The 16,984-nt window shown below is 38.5% G+C and overlaps 1 protein-coding gene across 6 annotated transcripts in view; it reads left to right on the top strand.

The window, feature by feature from the left end:
- Positions 1-2,985: 2,985 nt before the first annotated feature.
- The window catches only part of fbrsl1 (fibrosin-like 1), a 301,951-nt gene continuing 287,952 nt past the window's right edge, over positions 2,986-16,984 (top strand). For all 6 annotated transcript variants that reach the window (XM_088935494.1, XM_088935496.1, XM_088935493.1 and 3 more), the window contains exon 1: positions 2,986-4,355. In XM_088935494.1, the coding sequence (XP_088791620.1) occupies positions 4,062-4,355 (294 nt within the window). In that variant the 5' untranslated portion in view covers positions 2,986-4,061. The remainder of the gene's footprint in view (positions 4,356-16,984) is intronic.

The following is a 16,984-nucleotide window of genomic DNA, read 5'->3' as shown; positions in this document are numbered from 1 at the left end:
CCTGGACTTTTTGCCCTCACCAGTTTTCAGAATCAATTTTCAGCCATTGGCCTTTCTCAAATGGAATCCAAATGCAATCACTGAAATAAAGGAATAGTGTGACACTTGCTCTAAAAACTGCAAAGAAATCACATTGCTTCTAGTGGAAGAAAGACCGCCAGATGGGTTTCTGTTTTTCGGATGAGTTTACAGGAGGACTTTCGAAACGTTGCGAAACTGTGCTCTTGAGTCTTGGATGACAAATAAATGCCAACCAATTTGTTTGAAAACTGAACTAACTTCTTCAAAAAGAAATTGCACACGCTTTATGCATTTTCATTTTTCAAGCCAAGATCATCAATGGATGGATTATTGTTTTTACATATTTGCAATGAAGTGCAGAGAAATGAGGACATTTGGCTGTTTTGAGCAGAAAATCACTATGCTACAGTTAAGGGAGACATGAATTACAATAAATATGATATACAGTACAGCTTATATTTGAACTATACCTACTGTAAAAAAAACCTTGTTCTTACGCCACTAGCTGGTTAATAATGGATGTGAACTGTCAGCAGGTGAAATGTGTTCTGCTTACTTCTTTAGCCTGGCTTATGATTTTTAGTAAACGAGGACGGTGGCATTTACTGTACACTTTCTGTCCAGGCTGCTCTGAGAAAACAGATATACCAAAAAGATAAAATCTGCTGAAACTCTAAAAACTGATTAATCCCAGTGTAAGTGACTCAATCTGCAGCAGTATTCCCTCCACAAAACTCAACTGCCTCTCTCTTCAGAAGATGTAATGCTCACACAGTTTTCAGTCTAAGGAATGGTTAGTATTAGTCAGCTTTGCTCTCATCATTTTAAAGAGTAGTGTAAATGTCAGGTCCCCCTGTGTGCTCAATTAATTCACTAAATGTAGAAAATGTGCACAAACAATAAAAAATGAAATAAAATTATACAAATTGTCAATATGTGGTAAGACTCTTGCCAGCTTTTATTGTACTCTACCACTTTCATTAAATTCATTCCACCATTGATGATAATTTAGTATCATTTAGTAGTATTAAGAGCAAAAATACATGATATTCAGTTTGGTGCCATCTGGTAAACATGATAATTATTTTCCATGTCAAAATGAACAGAAACAGGTCTCAGGCACAGAATTTGTATTAATCTTTATTGTGATAAACACACCTCCTAAAATTAGTGTGGTGTTTTTTGCCATTGACTCAGTGGCAATTTTTTTAATTCTAAAAAAAACTATAAAGTTTAATTTAAAGTATCAAAAGGTATACAACTATAAAGTATACAACTATAAACTATAGTATACAACTATAAAGTATACTTTTTACAAAGACACATGGCACTGTTTTATATAGCACAAGAAAGAAGCAAAAAATCAGGAGTCCATTCTCTGTTTTAGAATTTAGCAGTGGAACATATGTCCGTGTAGTGGAGCTGCTACATCTACATTTGACCATTCACTGTGTCTTTTCTGCTGCAAGATTATTTAAACTTCATTTAAACTTAGAAATTAAGGGAACAGAGTCTTTTTCGGCCACTGTGTTTTTCTGGGCTGCAAACACACTAGACCTGTTTCATTTTTACACCAATGTACAAGGGGTTATGATCTTTATTTTAACAAATAGTTTATTTTTCCCCCTTGAACTTTGTGTTATGCCTGCAACAGTATAACAGCTGACAATGGGAGTTAAGAGTGGATGCAAAAGAACTGGCCCTAATTTCTTAACCAAATTTCTGAGCAGCTTAGCAGCGAGTCCAATACAGCTCTTTCATGTAAGGTACCTCTGTCTGTCTTCTATTATGAGAAATTCTTTACACCTACTCACATTTTATTAAAATGGAAAATCTATGCAAATATCTGAGTCCTAATAATCTGATGTTACATTTTGATTAGCCTTTTATAAATTTCAAAAACGATTCGTTGGATCATTAAAAAAAAATCAATCCTAAAACATGAACAAACATCAGCTTTGGGTAGTCATCTGAAATATTTATTCCCTAGGAGAGCTTGGTGCATTTCTAATTATTTTAATCAGGATGCATATCAGTGTTTTTTTTTAATTTTTGCATTATGTGTTAACCTGAAACAATTAGTCTTAAACTCCATGATTTCCCTTGAAGTCGGGGAGCAGTGGATCTTGCATACAAACATAAACCAAGCTCTGTGACAAGAACAAGACATTTTAATGTCACGCTGTGGGAAAACACAGCTTTTTTTTTTTAGTAATATTTCAGGTTCGTGCAGTAGCGTCCGCCGCTAACAGGCTTCAGCGTTATCGACGGTGTTTTCCAGTTCGGTGGTTTCGTTTAACTGTATTACATTGACCATGAACTCACACCCCCCGCCCAGTACAAGTAATCGAAACGCAGTGGTAACCGGGGCAAAAACGCAACCTGGTCCACACAATATCCGTGCGCAGGCAGCCGGCAGCAGACAGAACAGCGTCTATAATGATCGAGGTTGGATAATAATATGCTTTATGCAAGCATGCAATGTGTACGTGGAATCACGCTACGGGAGCAAGACACAGCAGCGTTCCCACTGTACGATATAGTATCTGTTTCGTGAAGGCATTTCTGTCACCTGGCTTGACTGAAAGCTTTCTATTGGAGAAAAGGCGGTTACGTGACGATATGGACAAAAGCGAAGAGGAGAAGAATGCCAGTGACTGAAGATCAACCTGTCTGTGAGACGGGCTGTGCGCATACACACGGGCACTGACGGTGTTTTTTTTTTAAAGGATTACAGCAAACCGTGTGCCGAACTCGGGTTCACCGACTGAACACTGTCGAAGAATAAGCTCCGGTTTTCCCATCCGCTGGCATGCGATGGTGGAGGAATTAAAACAAAAACGGTTGATGTAAATAGCTGAACGCCTCGGACAGGAAGGTTGCCTGTCGGCTGCATGCAAAGTATCCCGCATTAATGCTCCTCCGAGGCGAAATAAGTTGGTGAGAGTAATTTTAAGTGTTTAATAAAGTAGCTCACTTCCTCTGGTGAATGCAGAGGTGGCGGAAATTACGTCAGTTATCTGTGCTCTGGGGCTTTTGCTGCACCGACTCTCCAATTTCAGATACAGGGAAAAGAGCGAAGAGGAGATTTAATCACCTCTGTCTCTTTAAGAGCACTTATCAAACCTTTAGCATTGCTAGAAAAGGGGGAAAATTACGCTATACTACTAGCAGGCGAGCGACCAAGGACGGGTTTCGAGAATGGATTTATAAAACTTCCAGGCCTGGGAATAGCTGCAGATTTCTTTTCCTTGGAAATGGATGGGATTTGATAATAAACGGGAAGGGGGGGAGGATTTAAAATATAAGTAAGTGCATAATTAAAGAAAGCAAACAGTGCGATAAAGAAACGGAAGACTTGAGGGATTCCAGTGTTGTTGGCATTTTTTTTCCTCTTACAAATTTAACAGTTCAACTTAACCGCGAGAGATGGTTAACAGCTGAAACTTGCGAATATACAGTACAGCAGGTATTGTCCGCAAATCAGTTTCCTACCTTTAAAAGCACATATTTGTCTGAACGGATATTTTTCGTTTTTTTTTCTGCTGGATTATGGATTGGTTGGAGGAAAAGATCAGCAGCAATGTGATTACTCGACGTTGCCTGCGGTATGAAGACGTTAATATTCTGTTTTGCTATTGAAACAAAGTTGCAAAACAAGTGATGTGTATTACATATATATGCAATTTTGCACTTGCCTGAAAGGAGAAGGCATCGCTTTTATTTTTATTTGTGTGTGTGTGTGCGCTGGATTTCGGGAGCATTGGGATCGCTCACTCGCTGTATTGTGGATTATTATTTTTTTTATTCTTTTCGGGAGATTTTTTTTTTATCCAAGGTCATTCCGTGGATTTAATTGTTGAGATATACCGGTGTCTATTAGCTGCCTGTATTTTCCCCCGTGGGATCGTCGGGAAGTTCTGTGCAATCGCGGTAATCATTGCAAGGGGAATCCATTCACGTTTTATTTCCGCGATTATTATTTTTTTTTCTCCTGCCGGGTGTTTTTTTTTTCCAAGTTTCTGTCAAAAGATTTTACAATGGATGGGAAATTGAGGCAAAGTCGGAGATCCAGGTCCCAGAGGGACAGGGTGAGGAGACGGGAGGCTGCGGGCAGGGATGCCCGCGTCCACAGCCCGTCCACTTGCTCAGACAGGGAGCAGAGTCCCGGCAGGGATCAGGCTCCTCAAAATGGGAAAAAAAACCCGAATCTGCCTTCCTGTGCCCGGACACCCCGTCCCCCCAGGAGGAAGAGACGGGAATCCAGCTCCCAAGAGGAGGATATTATTGATGGGTTTGCCATTGCCAGCTTTATCAGTCTGGATTCTTTGGAGGTAAGGATGGCTCTCAAAACAGATTTGTATTCATAACACGTTTTCTTAAACTGTGTTCCTGGGGTTTTTTTCCCCCCTTGAGCGGACGAAAGTTTTTGTTTTATTTATAAATGTATACACGTTGTTTGTTTTACTTTGTCGCGTGTAGCAGTGGCTCGGAATAGTCGTAAGGTGTTGAAAAACAGAAGCATTTTATTTTGTGGATAATAAAAGACTGTTTATTATACCCGTGTTGCGGCTTGTGATCCAGTTGTGTAAACATTTGTTCTGGGGAGCTAACAGCTGCGAACAACGGGATTTTATCGATTGGATGTTTGTCTATATAATCCTTATTTTAGCGATTTGTTTTTTATTGCGTGACGTCTTGGAACAGTTTTTTTTACGATCGTATTTCGTTGTTGAAGAGAACAATGTTATCTGCCTGCCAATGAATCCGTTTTGTTTATTAACCCATGCCCATTTCTCAGACGTGTAAGTGACCTTAAATTGTGAGACTGGAACATCCCTTGTTTGCTAATGAAACCCTAGAATGGGTTTGTGTGTATACACGAGTGAGGGTCACGGTATCTTTTTTTTTCCTGCGGAAGGGTTACATTTCACGGCCTTACTGAATCATGTGCAATATATGTTGGAGCTTTAGAATTAAAATGACCCCTTTCCCGTCCCTTTTAGTGGTAAAGTTAACAACTGGAACACCGTCGTGGAGAACATTTTTTTTGTAGTTTTGAAATCATGAAATATATTGGAGAAGCTTCTGATTTAAAGTGTCGAGGTCGGAATGCCAAATAGATAGTGACAACGTAGCATTATTGGGTTTGTAGTTGGTAATCTAGTTTGTGCTTTGTGAAGTGATGTGGGCTATAAATTGCAGAGCTGTTTTGGAATGTAACTGTATGGCGTATGTGGTGTCCTTTCTGTTGTAGTATAAATGTCTTTTCATGGTCACTTTTTATGTTGTGACCATGAAAAGACATTTTTTATGTTGTTTCATAAACGGTTTTCCTTTCAAATTTGAAAGAGCTGGCGATTCTGGCAAATTCCTGGCCTATTGCTCACGGTTCAAAACATGGTTTTGAGTTGGAGTCAAAACCCGCCATGTGCTTCATGTCTTATCTCAGCAAAATGAGTCTATTTTAAATTCCTTATGCTGGTAGTGTGTTGAATACAATGGAATAGAACACTGTAAATCCCACAGCTGAAGGAAAATGTCACCTCCACATTCTCATTCTCTGTACATCCAATGACATTGCACCTGTGTGTCCACTGGGCTTGTTGTGTAGTCGGATGTTGTCATATTCATTTCATTTTTGTTCCCAACTCAGATGACAAACTGTAAGATCACTAAATGCTTGTCATCAATTTGTCACAACCCATCTGCTTACACGATTAACCTGTCAAGTCATCAGTAATTATGTGGATATTCCATTAACTCTAGGCTTTCACACCACTTAATGGAATTCATATTTAAACAGGCAGTATTTTCAGGTTGTTAGATGTCAAAGAAGGTCTGTTATTTGGAAGACTCTGTGTGTGTTTATTCCAGCCTTTTGGGTTGACAGAACCTGACTTTTGCTTCTGTATACTGTCATCGAGGCACTTTCAAAGGATTTTTTTAAATGTGATGACTTAAACAAGCTGTCAGGAATGTTTGTCCTTTTTTTTTTGTTACTGAGAGACTTTAGCTGTACTCTGTAAGAAAGCTCTTGAATCATATCAAAACGGCTTATTGGTTTAGTGTTTTATCTAGCTATTGTCAAGTTCCTGACATCACAATTGCCTCACAACAAAAGCTCCTTAAAAATCAACTTTTATTTCCTCCTTTGCAGTAATGAGACCAGGTCTCCTGCTATCTGTAGTAGGTGCAAACTGCTTAGCTTTTCATAGGTGAATGTATATTGAAAAGGTGCTGTGTTGTTTTGAAATGGGACAAGAAAGTCTGTCTACTTTTGTGTCAGCCATTTACCATAATGAATGAATTTGGCTGCAGAAAGCAGTCCTCAAATCTAAATGTAAAAATAAACTTACCATGCTCAAAATTAGTACAGGACTTTGGAAGCTCAGGTTACACTCAATCAGTGAAACTAATTTATTTGGCTGATGCTTTCATCCAAAGCAGCTTACATTTGAACCTGTTTACACAACTGGGGTTTTTAATTATAACAGTTCAATTGAAGTACCTCACTCAAGGATCCGACAACAGCAGTGTCTCACCTGGGATTTGAATCCACAACCTTTCAGTTCAGAATCATGAACCCTAACCAGAGTTCCACACTGAGCCCGCTCGGCTCAAAAGTATTTCAGTGAACTCTTGTCAGCTGATGGTGTGCCCGATGTACAAGAAAGCAAGTCATCTCTTGCAAACTGCATTTCACACCTGCCACTGGTGCTTAGGCTTCAGTTTTCTAGAAGTGTAAAGTCTTCCTCTCTTGCTAAATTCCCTCTCTTTCAGAAGGTTGTTAATGTATTACCTGTCAACATTATTACCTTAAAAAGATTTCCTCCTCAACAGCCAGTTCATAAAAAGGTCTTTTGCAAGGGGATACGTTTGCTAAAACAGCTCCCTGTTGGTTGAAGAGACATGTTCATCAGTGTGTGGGCAAGTCCTGACACTGACCTGATTGTTTGGCTGTTGTCTGTCCACTTTCCTCACAGTGCATTAATAATAACACTCACTTTTAACATTCTTGTGTAAGCATATTTTTCAATTATTTTTATTGCTGTAGTTTTTTTCCTATCACCTCCAATAGCCCCTTGCAATATGGGCTAAGGCTTTATTAATCCCCCCCCCCCACCTCAACACATCCAACAGACTTGTGGTTGTTCTGCAAAGCAGTAGGTGTTAAGGTGCTGGGTACTTATAGGAATGTAGGGAAACCTTATCACCTTTGCTGAATGGAAAGCTAATTGCATATCAATTATAAAAATGTGACAGTACCATTAGCCATTATTTAAATAACTGTCTCCCTGTAGTATCATGCTCTTAATAAGCCCTATGAAGTTAAAAGGGTATTCTCAATACTGTGTGATTTAGTGATGGTCAATATGCCTTGTACCATATTATTGCAAGCCATGAAGGCTTAAATGTCTCATTTACACTTCAGTAGGAAGGCTGTTCTGAACTTCCAAGTGCTAAGCCCTTTAGACTGTTCATTCTCTGGCTTGTTTCAGGAAAGCAAAAAAGGCGATCAGTATACTAACTTGGATAAAAACCATTGTTTTATGAATCATTAGAAAACTTGAATGCTATTGCAAGTAAAAACCAAATCAAATAATGTCAAGTAATGGATAGCATGCCCAAGTTGCATCCTGTACTGTAAGTGTAAGGATAGACCATTCTGTTCTCTCTCTCTCCACAAATGGAAACAATTACTATCTGATCTTTCTTGTTTGTGTTAGTCTAGGAAAGGTTAGGAAACAAAAAAAAAGACATGCGTTATAAGTTTTTATTTTGTTTTTGGCAAGCAGCTATGCAATAATATACATATACAGTACACACATGACGTGATGAAGCTTGTCAGTGGTGCAACTCCAGGTCTGGCAGAAAGAACCTCTCCATTTTGGTAATTATACAATGCTGCTAAGCTGTCCCAAAGGCAAGTGGTAAATTGCACTACTGAAAATTGATAAGGAAATGTTGCAATTATCTACCTTCCATAATAGAAATGAGATGTCTGATTTCTTCATCTTTGTATTAAATTGGAGTAGCAAATCCTTTCGCTAATCCACAAAAGCTGATGCCTATTTTCCTATCTGCTTAGCTTGAATTGTCAGATTTGTTTGGCTTTGCGTTGAAGGGAACCATATTTTCTTTTAGTGGGAATTAATTTACAGTGACCAAAATGGTCATGTTGTGATTAATGGAAATTGGTAACCTTCTTATTTAGAATGTAGAATGTAATTCTTACTTTAGTGCTGAATGTTTTTGGGGGGGCACTGCTGAAACTACATGAACCTTTTTATGTGGATTGAATTCAAAAGAGGGTCCTAAGTAACCTTTCCTTCGTAATATCTGATTGAATCCATTCAGTACTGTATTTCTGAATAGGACTTCATCGAAATTTCAGATTTAGAAAGTGGAAGGCAGACTAGTTTAACAATTGCAGAACTTGCTTATCTAATTTTACATTTGGATAAAGATTAATACTGATCTGTGCAGAATGAGCTCCTAGAAGAGTTTAATTTTTCTTGAAATGCAGCGTTTTAGGTTGGTGATGGATGCTTTTTATTCAGTCTGATTTATAAAGCAAGCAAAGTGTGATTATTCTCCTGTATAAGCATGCTGTTCATGTATAGAAAAGAAGGTTATTGTTACAATAATGTCATCACACAGACTGCATTTTGTCAACACATTGACAATGTGGTAAACTGTGGTGTTTAGTGTCTGTTCCATTCAATAAATAGATTTCACATTTCATATAGAAAAGTATCTTCGTAGCTGCAGATTGTTTTACCCTTTGAGGGTTTAATTTGGTCCGGGAAGCCAAACCCCCATTCTGCCATTCTGCATTACTGAAATTGGCATCCTGATAAATAGATGATCTAAATATATCCTCTGAAGGAACAATCCGTCCAGCCCATGAGGGCATTTGGTGATGGTAATGGGGAGGGGAGTGTGATATCTGCATGAATTCTGCTCACAGTGTCTTGAAAAATGTGTATTGAACAGTTTGGCAGTAAAGTCCATGATCATGGTAACATATTACTGCATATTCTTATTGACTAAGTATATTACTCATTACTAAGTATATTACTGCATAATTCTCATTGAGTGTGTTGCATTAGATATGACAAGGTAATTATTGGATATTAGGCTATTTTGTTAATGATGTGAGGATGATTTAGTCTAATGCAGAGTGAAAAGTATACCTTATTTATTCACAGTTTCTTTGCTGTCTGTCACGACTGTGTTTTGTAACTCTGACAGTCCCATAACCACAAAACCATATTGTTATACAGTTTATCTTATATTAAGTCTATAGTTTTTTTTTAATTAAGGAGATTTGTTTGTCATCACGTTATATCTGTCTAATTGTTATGTGTATTTAGCAAGGGGAACTGGGAGCCTCACTCTTGATGACTTGAAGATTATGACTGGTAGAGAGGTCATTAAAAGATTTATAGTAACAATAATGAGAAATAAATTGGTTTGGCTTTTAAGTACCTTACTAAGTAATGAGGACACACTTAAATTTTCCTTTTTAATGAGGGTATTTTTTTATTCTCAGTCTCTCAGTGACTCACTAAAACCCTGAAGACCCTGAAACCTTGGTTGCTTGTTCCTGCTTAGCATGGGGAATTCAGTGATCGATGTTTTTTAGGGTAAAATGGTCTTGTTTTTTTTAATTGTACATACAAAGCAATTATTTTCCACGCACTGAGTGGACCACTCCTTGTGCTGACGCTCGAAGTGGTTTAAGATTCAGCTGGACTCTGAGAAAAGTCATCCTCTGACATCGCCTTCATCCACACTCGACCAGGGCTAATTGCTTGCTTGTGTTGTGGTTGGTTCAGAAGTGCATTTACTTTGGCAATGCAGTGTGTTAATACAGTATGGGATATGATTTTCTGAAGCAAATGGAAATGGTTACTGTTATAATAATGTCCTCACACATACTGCATTTTGCATTTACACATCACATTGACAGTGTAGTGAACTGTGATACTCCTTGACCGCTCAGTTCAATATGTAGATTTCACATTCCATTGAGAAAAGTGTCTTTTTGGTTGGTTTTAATTTGGTCTGGTAATATAGCATATAAGTAGAGTCTACATGTAATATTGCAGAAATACAACATAGTAATGTGTACAGCAAAAATGATTGTGGGCTATGTAGAAAACTGTTCATCTTATTGATCCCTGGGTAATCTGGGTGAAATCTGGTATTTATAAGGGTAAACAACATGAGATCACATGCGATTAGTTGAGTGAGATGCACTACTTTATTGGAAAACTTTATGCGATGCTAAGAGTTTCTTTTGTGATTTACAATAACGAGTGTGCCCTTAAACGGGATAACTGTGAAAGCATGCAGAATATTTAATGTGCCCAATTGCACCCGATAAATTGAAAATGTTTCCGAATTGCAATATGATTAAGTCATACATTCCACAATGATAAGTGCCAGTGGACTGTGCTGTGAAACCGTATTAAGCACACAGTTAAAATATAGGGGGGGAAATCTCTTCATTGAAAATATTTGTACCTATGTAAGAAAAAACATCTATTTCTGCTTGATGCACTTGGTATGTGTTGGGAGTTGTGCACTCCTGAAATAAAACTCTGGAAGGGCCGAGGAATGTTTGTATTAATTTGTGAGCTTGGCTCTGGCTGTGAACGCAGTAAGTGTTAACAGTTGTCGGCACGTTTCTGGCTGTAAATGTTAAATATGAACATCGTCTCTGAAGCCTTTATGACCGACGCCATGCTTGTGATAATTGCTAAGAGCTCAATTCCCAGCCTGAAACAAGATACAGGGGAGGTCACAGTGCTCAGTAGCAGTCATTTTCCCATTTAAACTGTGGGTTCTGTAAACAGCTGTCTGAGAGAAGATTCTGATTGTCTTGAAAACCCTCTTAAGTGGAGATGGTGGATGGTATCAAATATTGCTCCTTAAAGGAAACCAAATAAGGACTCTTGCTGTTGTGTCATTTAGCAGCGCTTAGTTTTTGGCAGCTACTGTCTTGGCTGGCTTCCAAGATCACAGCCCTAGCCTGCCTGATTTGTCGTTGTCCCATTAGTGCAGGGAAACAGCACAAAAGGTTTTTTTTCCATTCCTGACTTTGTACCGGCTATCTCTGGTGGTCAGAAGAAACAGTTAGGAAAACATAATAAAACAAAATTCAATAAATACCACGGCGTTCATAAGGCTGCTGAGAGACGCGAATGACCCAAGGGCACTTATCAACAGACTTGCACATTTAGTCTTTCATGCCTCTACTTGTGGAGGAATATAATAACTCTTGGGAACTCTTGACTTCCTTAAGCTCATAACTGTATAACTCCCAAAGGGGATGTTCAAGCAGGTGTAATAGATGATCTTAAGGGACACATAACAAAGGGATACAATCTGTACGCAGTAATTCATTATGTACCTGAGTACCATTGTCCTATGTGACTGATGTGCCTTGTGAAATAATGCTTTATCAAAGTCTCTATCAAATCCTGACTTTTTTCCACCTAGAAATTTAAACCTGATTGATTTAATATATTTTAATAGTACTGAAGGATAAGTTACTTGTTTAAAGCTGTCAAGCTTCACTTGTGCTACGTGTTCCTTAATGTTGTTCCCCATGATGCACGTTTTTGTTTACAGTTTTTTTAATTTAAATGTACTGTAAAGCTTGAAGAAAAGCTCTGTAATCAAATATGTGGTTTGCTTTGAGTCGTTTGTTGCTGTGAATATGAGCGCCACTGTTTATATCTCGGATCAGGTTTTAAAGTCAAGGATTGAGAGTGGTTTATTTGCCTTTCTGATTAAAACCTGATATGCAGTGCTGTGACTCTAGCAAAAATCCCCTAACCTAAGAACAGTAAGGGTTTCCTAGAAGGGTTAGTTTGATGTGCCACAGGCTGTCTGTAGCTTCTGATAAAGAAACCCTTTTCAACACCCTGGTTAACTCATGATTCGGCAAGCAAAATTAGTCAAGCTTGATTTTTTAAAAATGCTATGCAGTATGTTATTGCAGTTCCTAGAACCCCTTTTTATTTTTTTTAGCATCTTGTGGGAAGAAGTTCTGGTAATGGTTACCAATTGATACATGACTTGCTTTCTTTTTGAAGTAATCGACTGCACTTCTGCTGTGGGAAAGTTTTAGTTTTCATTCTGCTGGTGTGCAGTTACAGGAATGCAGTGTTTAGCTGGTGAACTATGAATCCTTGAATAGTTGTGTGGAAAGGTTTTCTGTTTTTCTTCCATTCACGACAATGGCATTAAGTGTATTAAAGGAATATATTACCACAGAGTGCTGTGCTAGTATATATTTAAAATGTATACATATGCTAAGAATATATTTATAAACTCTGTATATACACTCATATGCATGTACACTTTCTATTTTATTTACATTTGGTTGCATAAGCGAACAGAATGGAATGTCCCTGCATCTTGATGTTTTGAGATGAAGAATCTGCTTCTGTGAAAAGCAACTGTTACTTTCTGTTGGATTAGCCAATGAAACCTACAACACCCCCAAACTATCTAGAAATACCCTATTTTTTTCCTGCGTAGTCCTCATTAGAAATCACAAACTGTGTATGCAGTTTTGACTAATCATCAACTGAGGGTATTTTTTTTTCTCTGTGAAGTCCAAGCAGAACCTCATGTGATGATTAAAGCTCTTCTGTGGAATCTTATTTCAGTCCAGCTGTGTGTTGTTGTGCCTTTGGGCTAATTTGAACAAACCTGATATATCACCTCCAGAGCAGTGGACTGTGAAGGCTAATTGTGTAATATTTAGCTATGATGGAGCCTGCAGTGATTGAGAAAATTCTCAAACTCCCCCTCCCCCTCACATTTCCCAGTACATAACTGCCTGTCTGCCTTTTGTCTGGAACAGTCCATTACAAATTCTCTTTATCAGCTTTTTTAAAATTCTTTAAATTATCAAGCAAGTGTTTTAATTGTGTGTCAACATCAGAAGAAGCTTTACTGATATAATTAAATGAAATTCTTGGTAAATTACAATAATGTTTTTATGTGCAGACTCAGCCTGAAACCTTGAAACTACTCTTAAGTATCATACAAACTGTGTGTGAAAACATTTTCAGAACACCAGTCAGTTCTTTCCTTTCAGTGCTTTATGACTCAAGTTAGCTAGTTGGTTTGAAGTTTTTTCACCGAGTATCAACTTAGAACCAAAATTCTCATTTCCACGGATGGCCTGGAGTCTCATTTACACTGCAGGGCATTTACTGGTGCAAATTGAGAGAAATATCTTGCTCAAGGGAACAACAGCAGCTTTCTGCCTGAGTTCAGATTCCAGAACCCTAATGCTGATCTACACTGCTGCTGTCAATTGGATGTACTACATTGTACAAGCAGTGTGCAATATTAACAAACCAGGAATTTAATCTTGCGGTAATTACTAATTTATTCACTGCATTCAATCTGCATAATAATGATTGAAGCTCTGTCATTGATTAGTGATTTTGTTCTGAATTGCCCGATACTGTAGGAACAATTTAGGCTCGGCAAGGTACTGCTAGAGAAAATGATGTATGTTTACACAATAATGTAGACAGGTCATTGAGCTGAGAAAGGGCATTTAAACTATGCAGTTCTGTTACAGCTGTCAGTAGTATTCATCAGAATGTTTGGCTTCAACCCTGCAAACAAAACTTGGAAAGGGACAGTGGCGCTGTTTACAGAGTAGTACAATTCTCCTGTTATTTTTTTTATTTGAATTTACAGTCCAAAACCAAAACCACAAGCGAGGGGACTTTTAAAGGTATAACATCCTACATGTTTTGAAAAGCTACTTCAGATTGGAATAACGTAGTTCTCGCCAACAAACGATGGTCTGCCAAATCAACTGGAATATCATTTTTATTGTGTGTTTATGGAATTTCGCTTCAGAGGATGTTTTTAAGCTTTGAAAAGTCTTGCTTCTATCCTCCTTGCGCTTCTTGTTCTCTGTCTCAAATTACACACCGAAAAATACAATTTTGGTTCAGGAGTGGGACGTGATTGTAAACACCACTCAGACGTCCTCTCTAATTGCTTCCTGACAGCTGAACTGTATTTGCTGTGCATAAACTCATTTTTTTCGGTACCTTTGCTGCTTACAGTGTCAGTACAAATGAAAACATTTCCTCTGTGGATAAAACACATTTGCAGTCGTGTTTGTCAAAGCAGTGAAAGAACTGCAGCACAGTTTATGGCTGAGACCTGTGATTTTTTTGTTAATTAGCACAATAATAATACAACATGACATGTTCAAGAATAAATACATTTAGGGTGTACAAATGTTTCATGCTTTCTTTGTCTGTAAGAACACTGTAAGAGAATGGATTAAGACTGGGAAAATGTGACCTACAGGAAAGCAATGACAGTTTTATGATGTGTATATATATATTTTAAAATGACCACAGGATTTTTCTACACTAGCACACCACTTTGTTGAGACTCATAATGATCCTCATTTGAGACCCCGTGTCAAACTGAGGAACAAGAGTTCCTGAAGAAAATCTGAAAGCTGGTAGGAGTCAAATACTGTCATATGGCACTTTGGAGCAGCACAGTGAAGTGAATGCTGTAATTTAGACTTGCCACATTCATTTTCTAAAAGCAATTGGTTTTAAAAAATGAGCCCACAAATACTTTGTTTCTTAAGTGGATTCACTTAGTACAAGTATACTACTTAATTTGATGCCGTTGATCGTGTAAGGCTTATATTTCCAAAATAATTGGAGCATTGTTCAGCTCTCATTTTTATAAGACTTAACCAACTTCCAAGAAGAAGTGACATATAAGCAGTAAGGCTAAGGCTGATGATCTAAATGTCTTTATTGACAGCAAGGATTTTTTTTTGTCTAACAGTTTTGTTATGAATGTACAAATCCCATAGACTGTGACACAAGGACACATGAAAATGAAGGAGCCCAGAAAGCTAGTTTGTTTGTGCTGTGAAGTGAGTGAATAACTTGCCCCACTCAGTTAAGAAGTAACAGAATGTGTCGATTTTCAGTGCTGGTCTTGTACCTGCTGTGACCTCCACAACACTGAAGGCCTGTTTGAAAGAGACGCCAAGATAATTATTAGCTTTATTGGAAAATTAGGTGAACTGGAGAAGGGCGGTTTTTCTTTTTTATGACATGGACAGTGTTCCTTGTGAGTGACGCACACAATGGCGCTCAAACAGAAGCCTGCCTAGTGATCTGGAGAGCTTGCCACATGGGATCGCTGTTCCTGTCGCAACTCGGAGTTGCAGTCGGAAGAGGGAATGGGGTTGACGGTAGAAACGACCCTTTTCGATGTTAAAAATACATAAATAAAAATTGCTGCCCGGCTTGTTTACTTGCCTTTCCCTTCTACCAGAATAGAGAATGTGTCAGCTACCATGAAAACATTTTAAGCAGCCCGATTTAAAATGCTTCGTCAGCAGCAGCAGGCAGGGTCTCTGGAGCTGGAACTTGTGCGTAAGACAAGTGCTGTGGCATCAGCCTTCAGTGGGGATTCTGCTCTCAATATGCGCAGGCTTCATAAGAAACAACCTGACTGTGCCATTGTTTATGGGTTTGGTAACCAGATACAAACCAGGAATCCCTGCCAGATGAAGAAAGTGAACTAATGCATGTTTGGGGCCCAGTGGCAGAATAGAGTTCATTGTTCTCAGGAGAATGCACAATGGCTTTTCTGTTATAATGTTTCAGTATAACTGTTAACAGAGGGGAGGGGTGATTGAAGAGCCAAACTATGTGTGATTTTTTTTGTCGCTACACAAAATTAGGAATTTATGGTAGTGATTTGGTGAAGAGCAGTTCTCTTGGTAACCGTTCACCTTCACCTCGGTATGATGTCGACAGTTGCTGTTTTGACTTGGCATGGTCCTTGGGCAAAATTAGATTACCCCGGTTTGGAAACGGTGGCTTTGTATACCATGCCTTCTATTGTGGTGCAATTCCTCGGTGGAAGGTGGGTGGAGGGTGTCCTTTCTGTGCCAGACTGCAAGTTCTGTGGCTCCCAATAAGCCCTACAGCACTGGCAGCTACCGAAAACAAAGTAAATCATCTCACATGAACGGATATTAATTAGCATGAGAGCAGTCCAGAAACGCGCATGCTGTGGTTAAATAGCATTAGGGGTTTAAATCATTTAGTCATTTCAGACGTTTCAGGCAGGCTTGTGTTTGGCTCTTTAAACGCATGTCCTTCCAAAGAAGTGCAATAGTTTGATCCCGCTGAAAGCCGATACCTTAAGTCTGTTTCTTATTAAATTTGTTTGGTCTTTTCCTCCATTCTACGACAGCAAATTTTCCTTTCTGGAAGTGCACCAGCATCTAGTTTGTACAATAAAGTGTTCCACTTTTCTTTTTGAAGGCTTGAATATGTAAAATCAACGAATCTCAACCATGCAGAACGAAGGGGTTCCTTTTGGTTTGGGACTTGACTCGCTTTAGAGGGAGTATGTGTGGGGTCTGAAAATAAGGCTGTCAAATTGAATATCGGCCCTTGTGGATGTGAAACAACATTAGAAAAATGTGCTGTTTTAAACCTGCTTAAAAAAGAAAACTCAGGAAATTGATTGTGACACAGTTATCTTGATGCCAGCAGCTCCCCTCCCCCACTGTTGGGGAAATGAAAACACTTTGCCATCTGTTTTGCATGAAACCGTACTTGTGTGCCACCTAATTATTAAGTCTGAATGAAAAAGTGTATTCATTCTAACTTTCTAAACACCCACTGGAGGTTTTCCTTGTATGGTATTTTTATTCCTGTCCATGCTTCTGTTGTCAATTGTTCAAATTCACTTGTGGATTGAGTATGTGCCCACTCCATTAAATAAGCAGTAAATACCATCTTGACACCAGGGAGTTTTGCAAATTGTATTTATCTTTTTCTTGCTGATGGGGCTTTTTCATTAGGTCAGCTGCAGCCTGTGGCAGTCTAAGACTTCCTTTCCCTCTTCTGTT

Source organism: Atractosteus spatula, chromosome 17 (assembly GCF_055471065.1).
Source record: "Atractosteus spatula isolate fAtrSpa1 chromosome 17, fAtrSpa1.hap1, whole genome shotgun sequence".
NCBI lineage: Eukaryota > Metazoa > Chordata > Actinopteri > Semionotiformes > Lepisosteidae > Atractosteus > Atractosteus spatula.
This window is presented reverse-complemented; position numbering and strand designations above follow the sequence as displayed.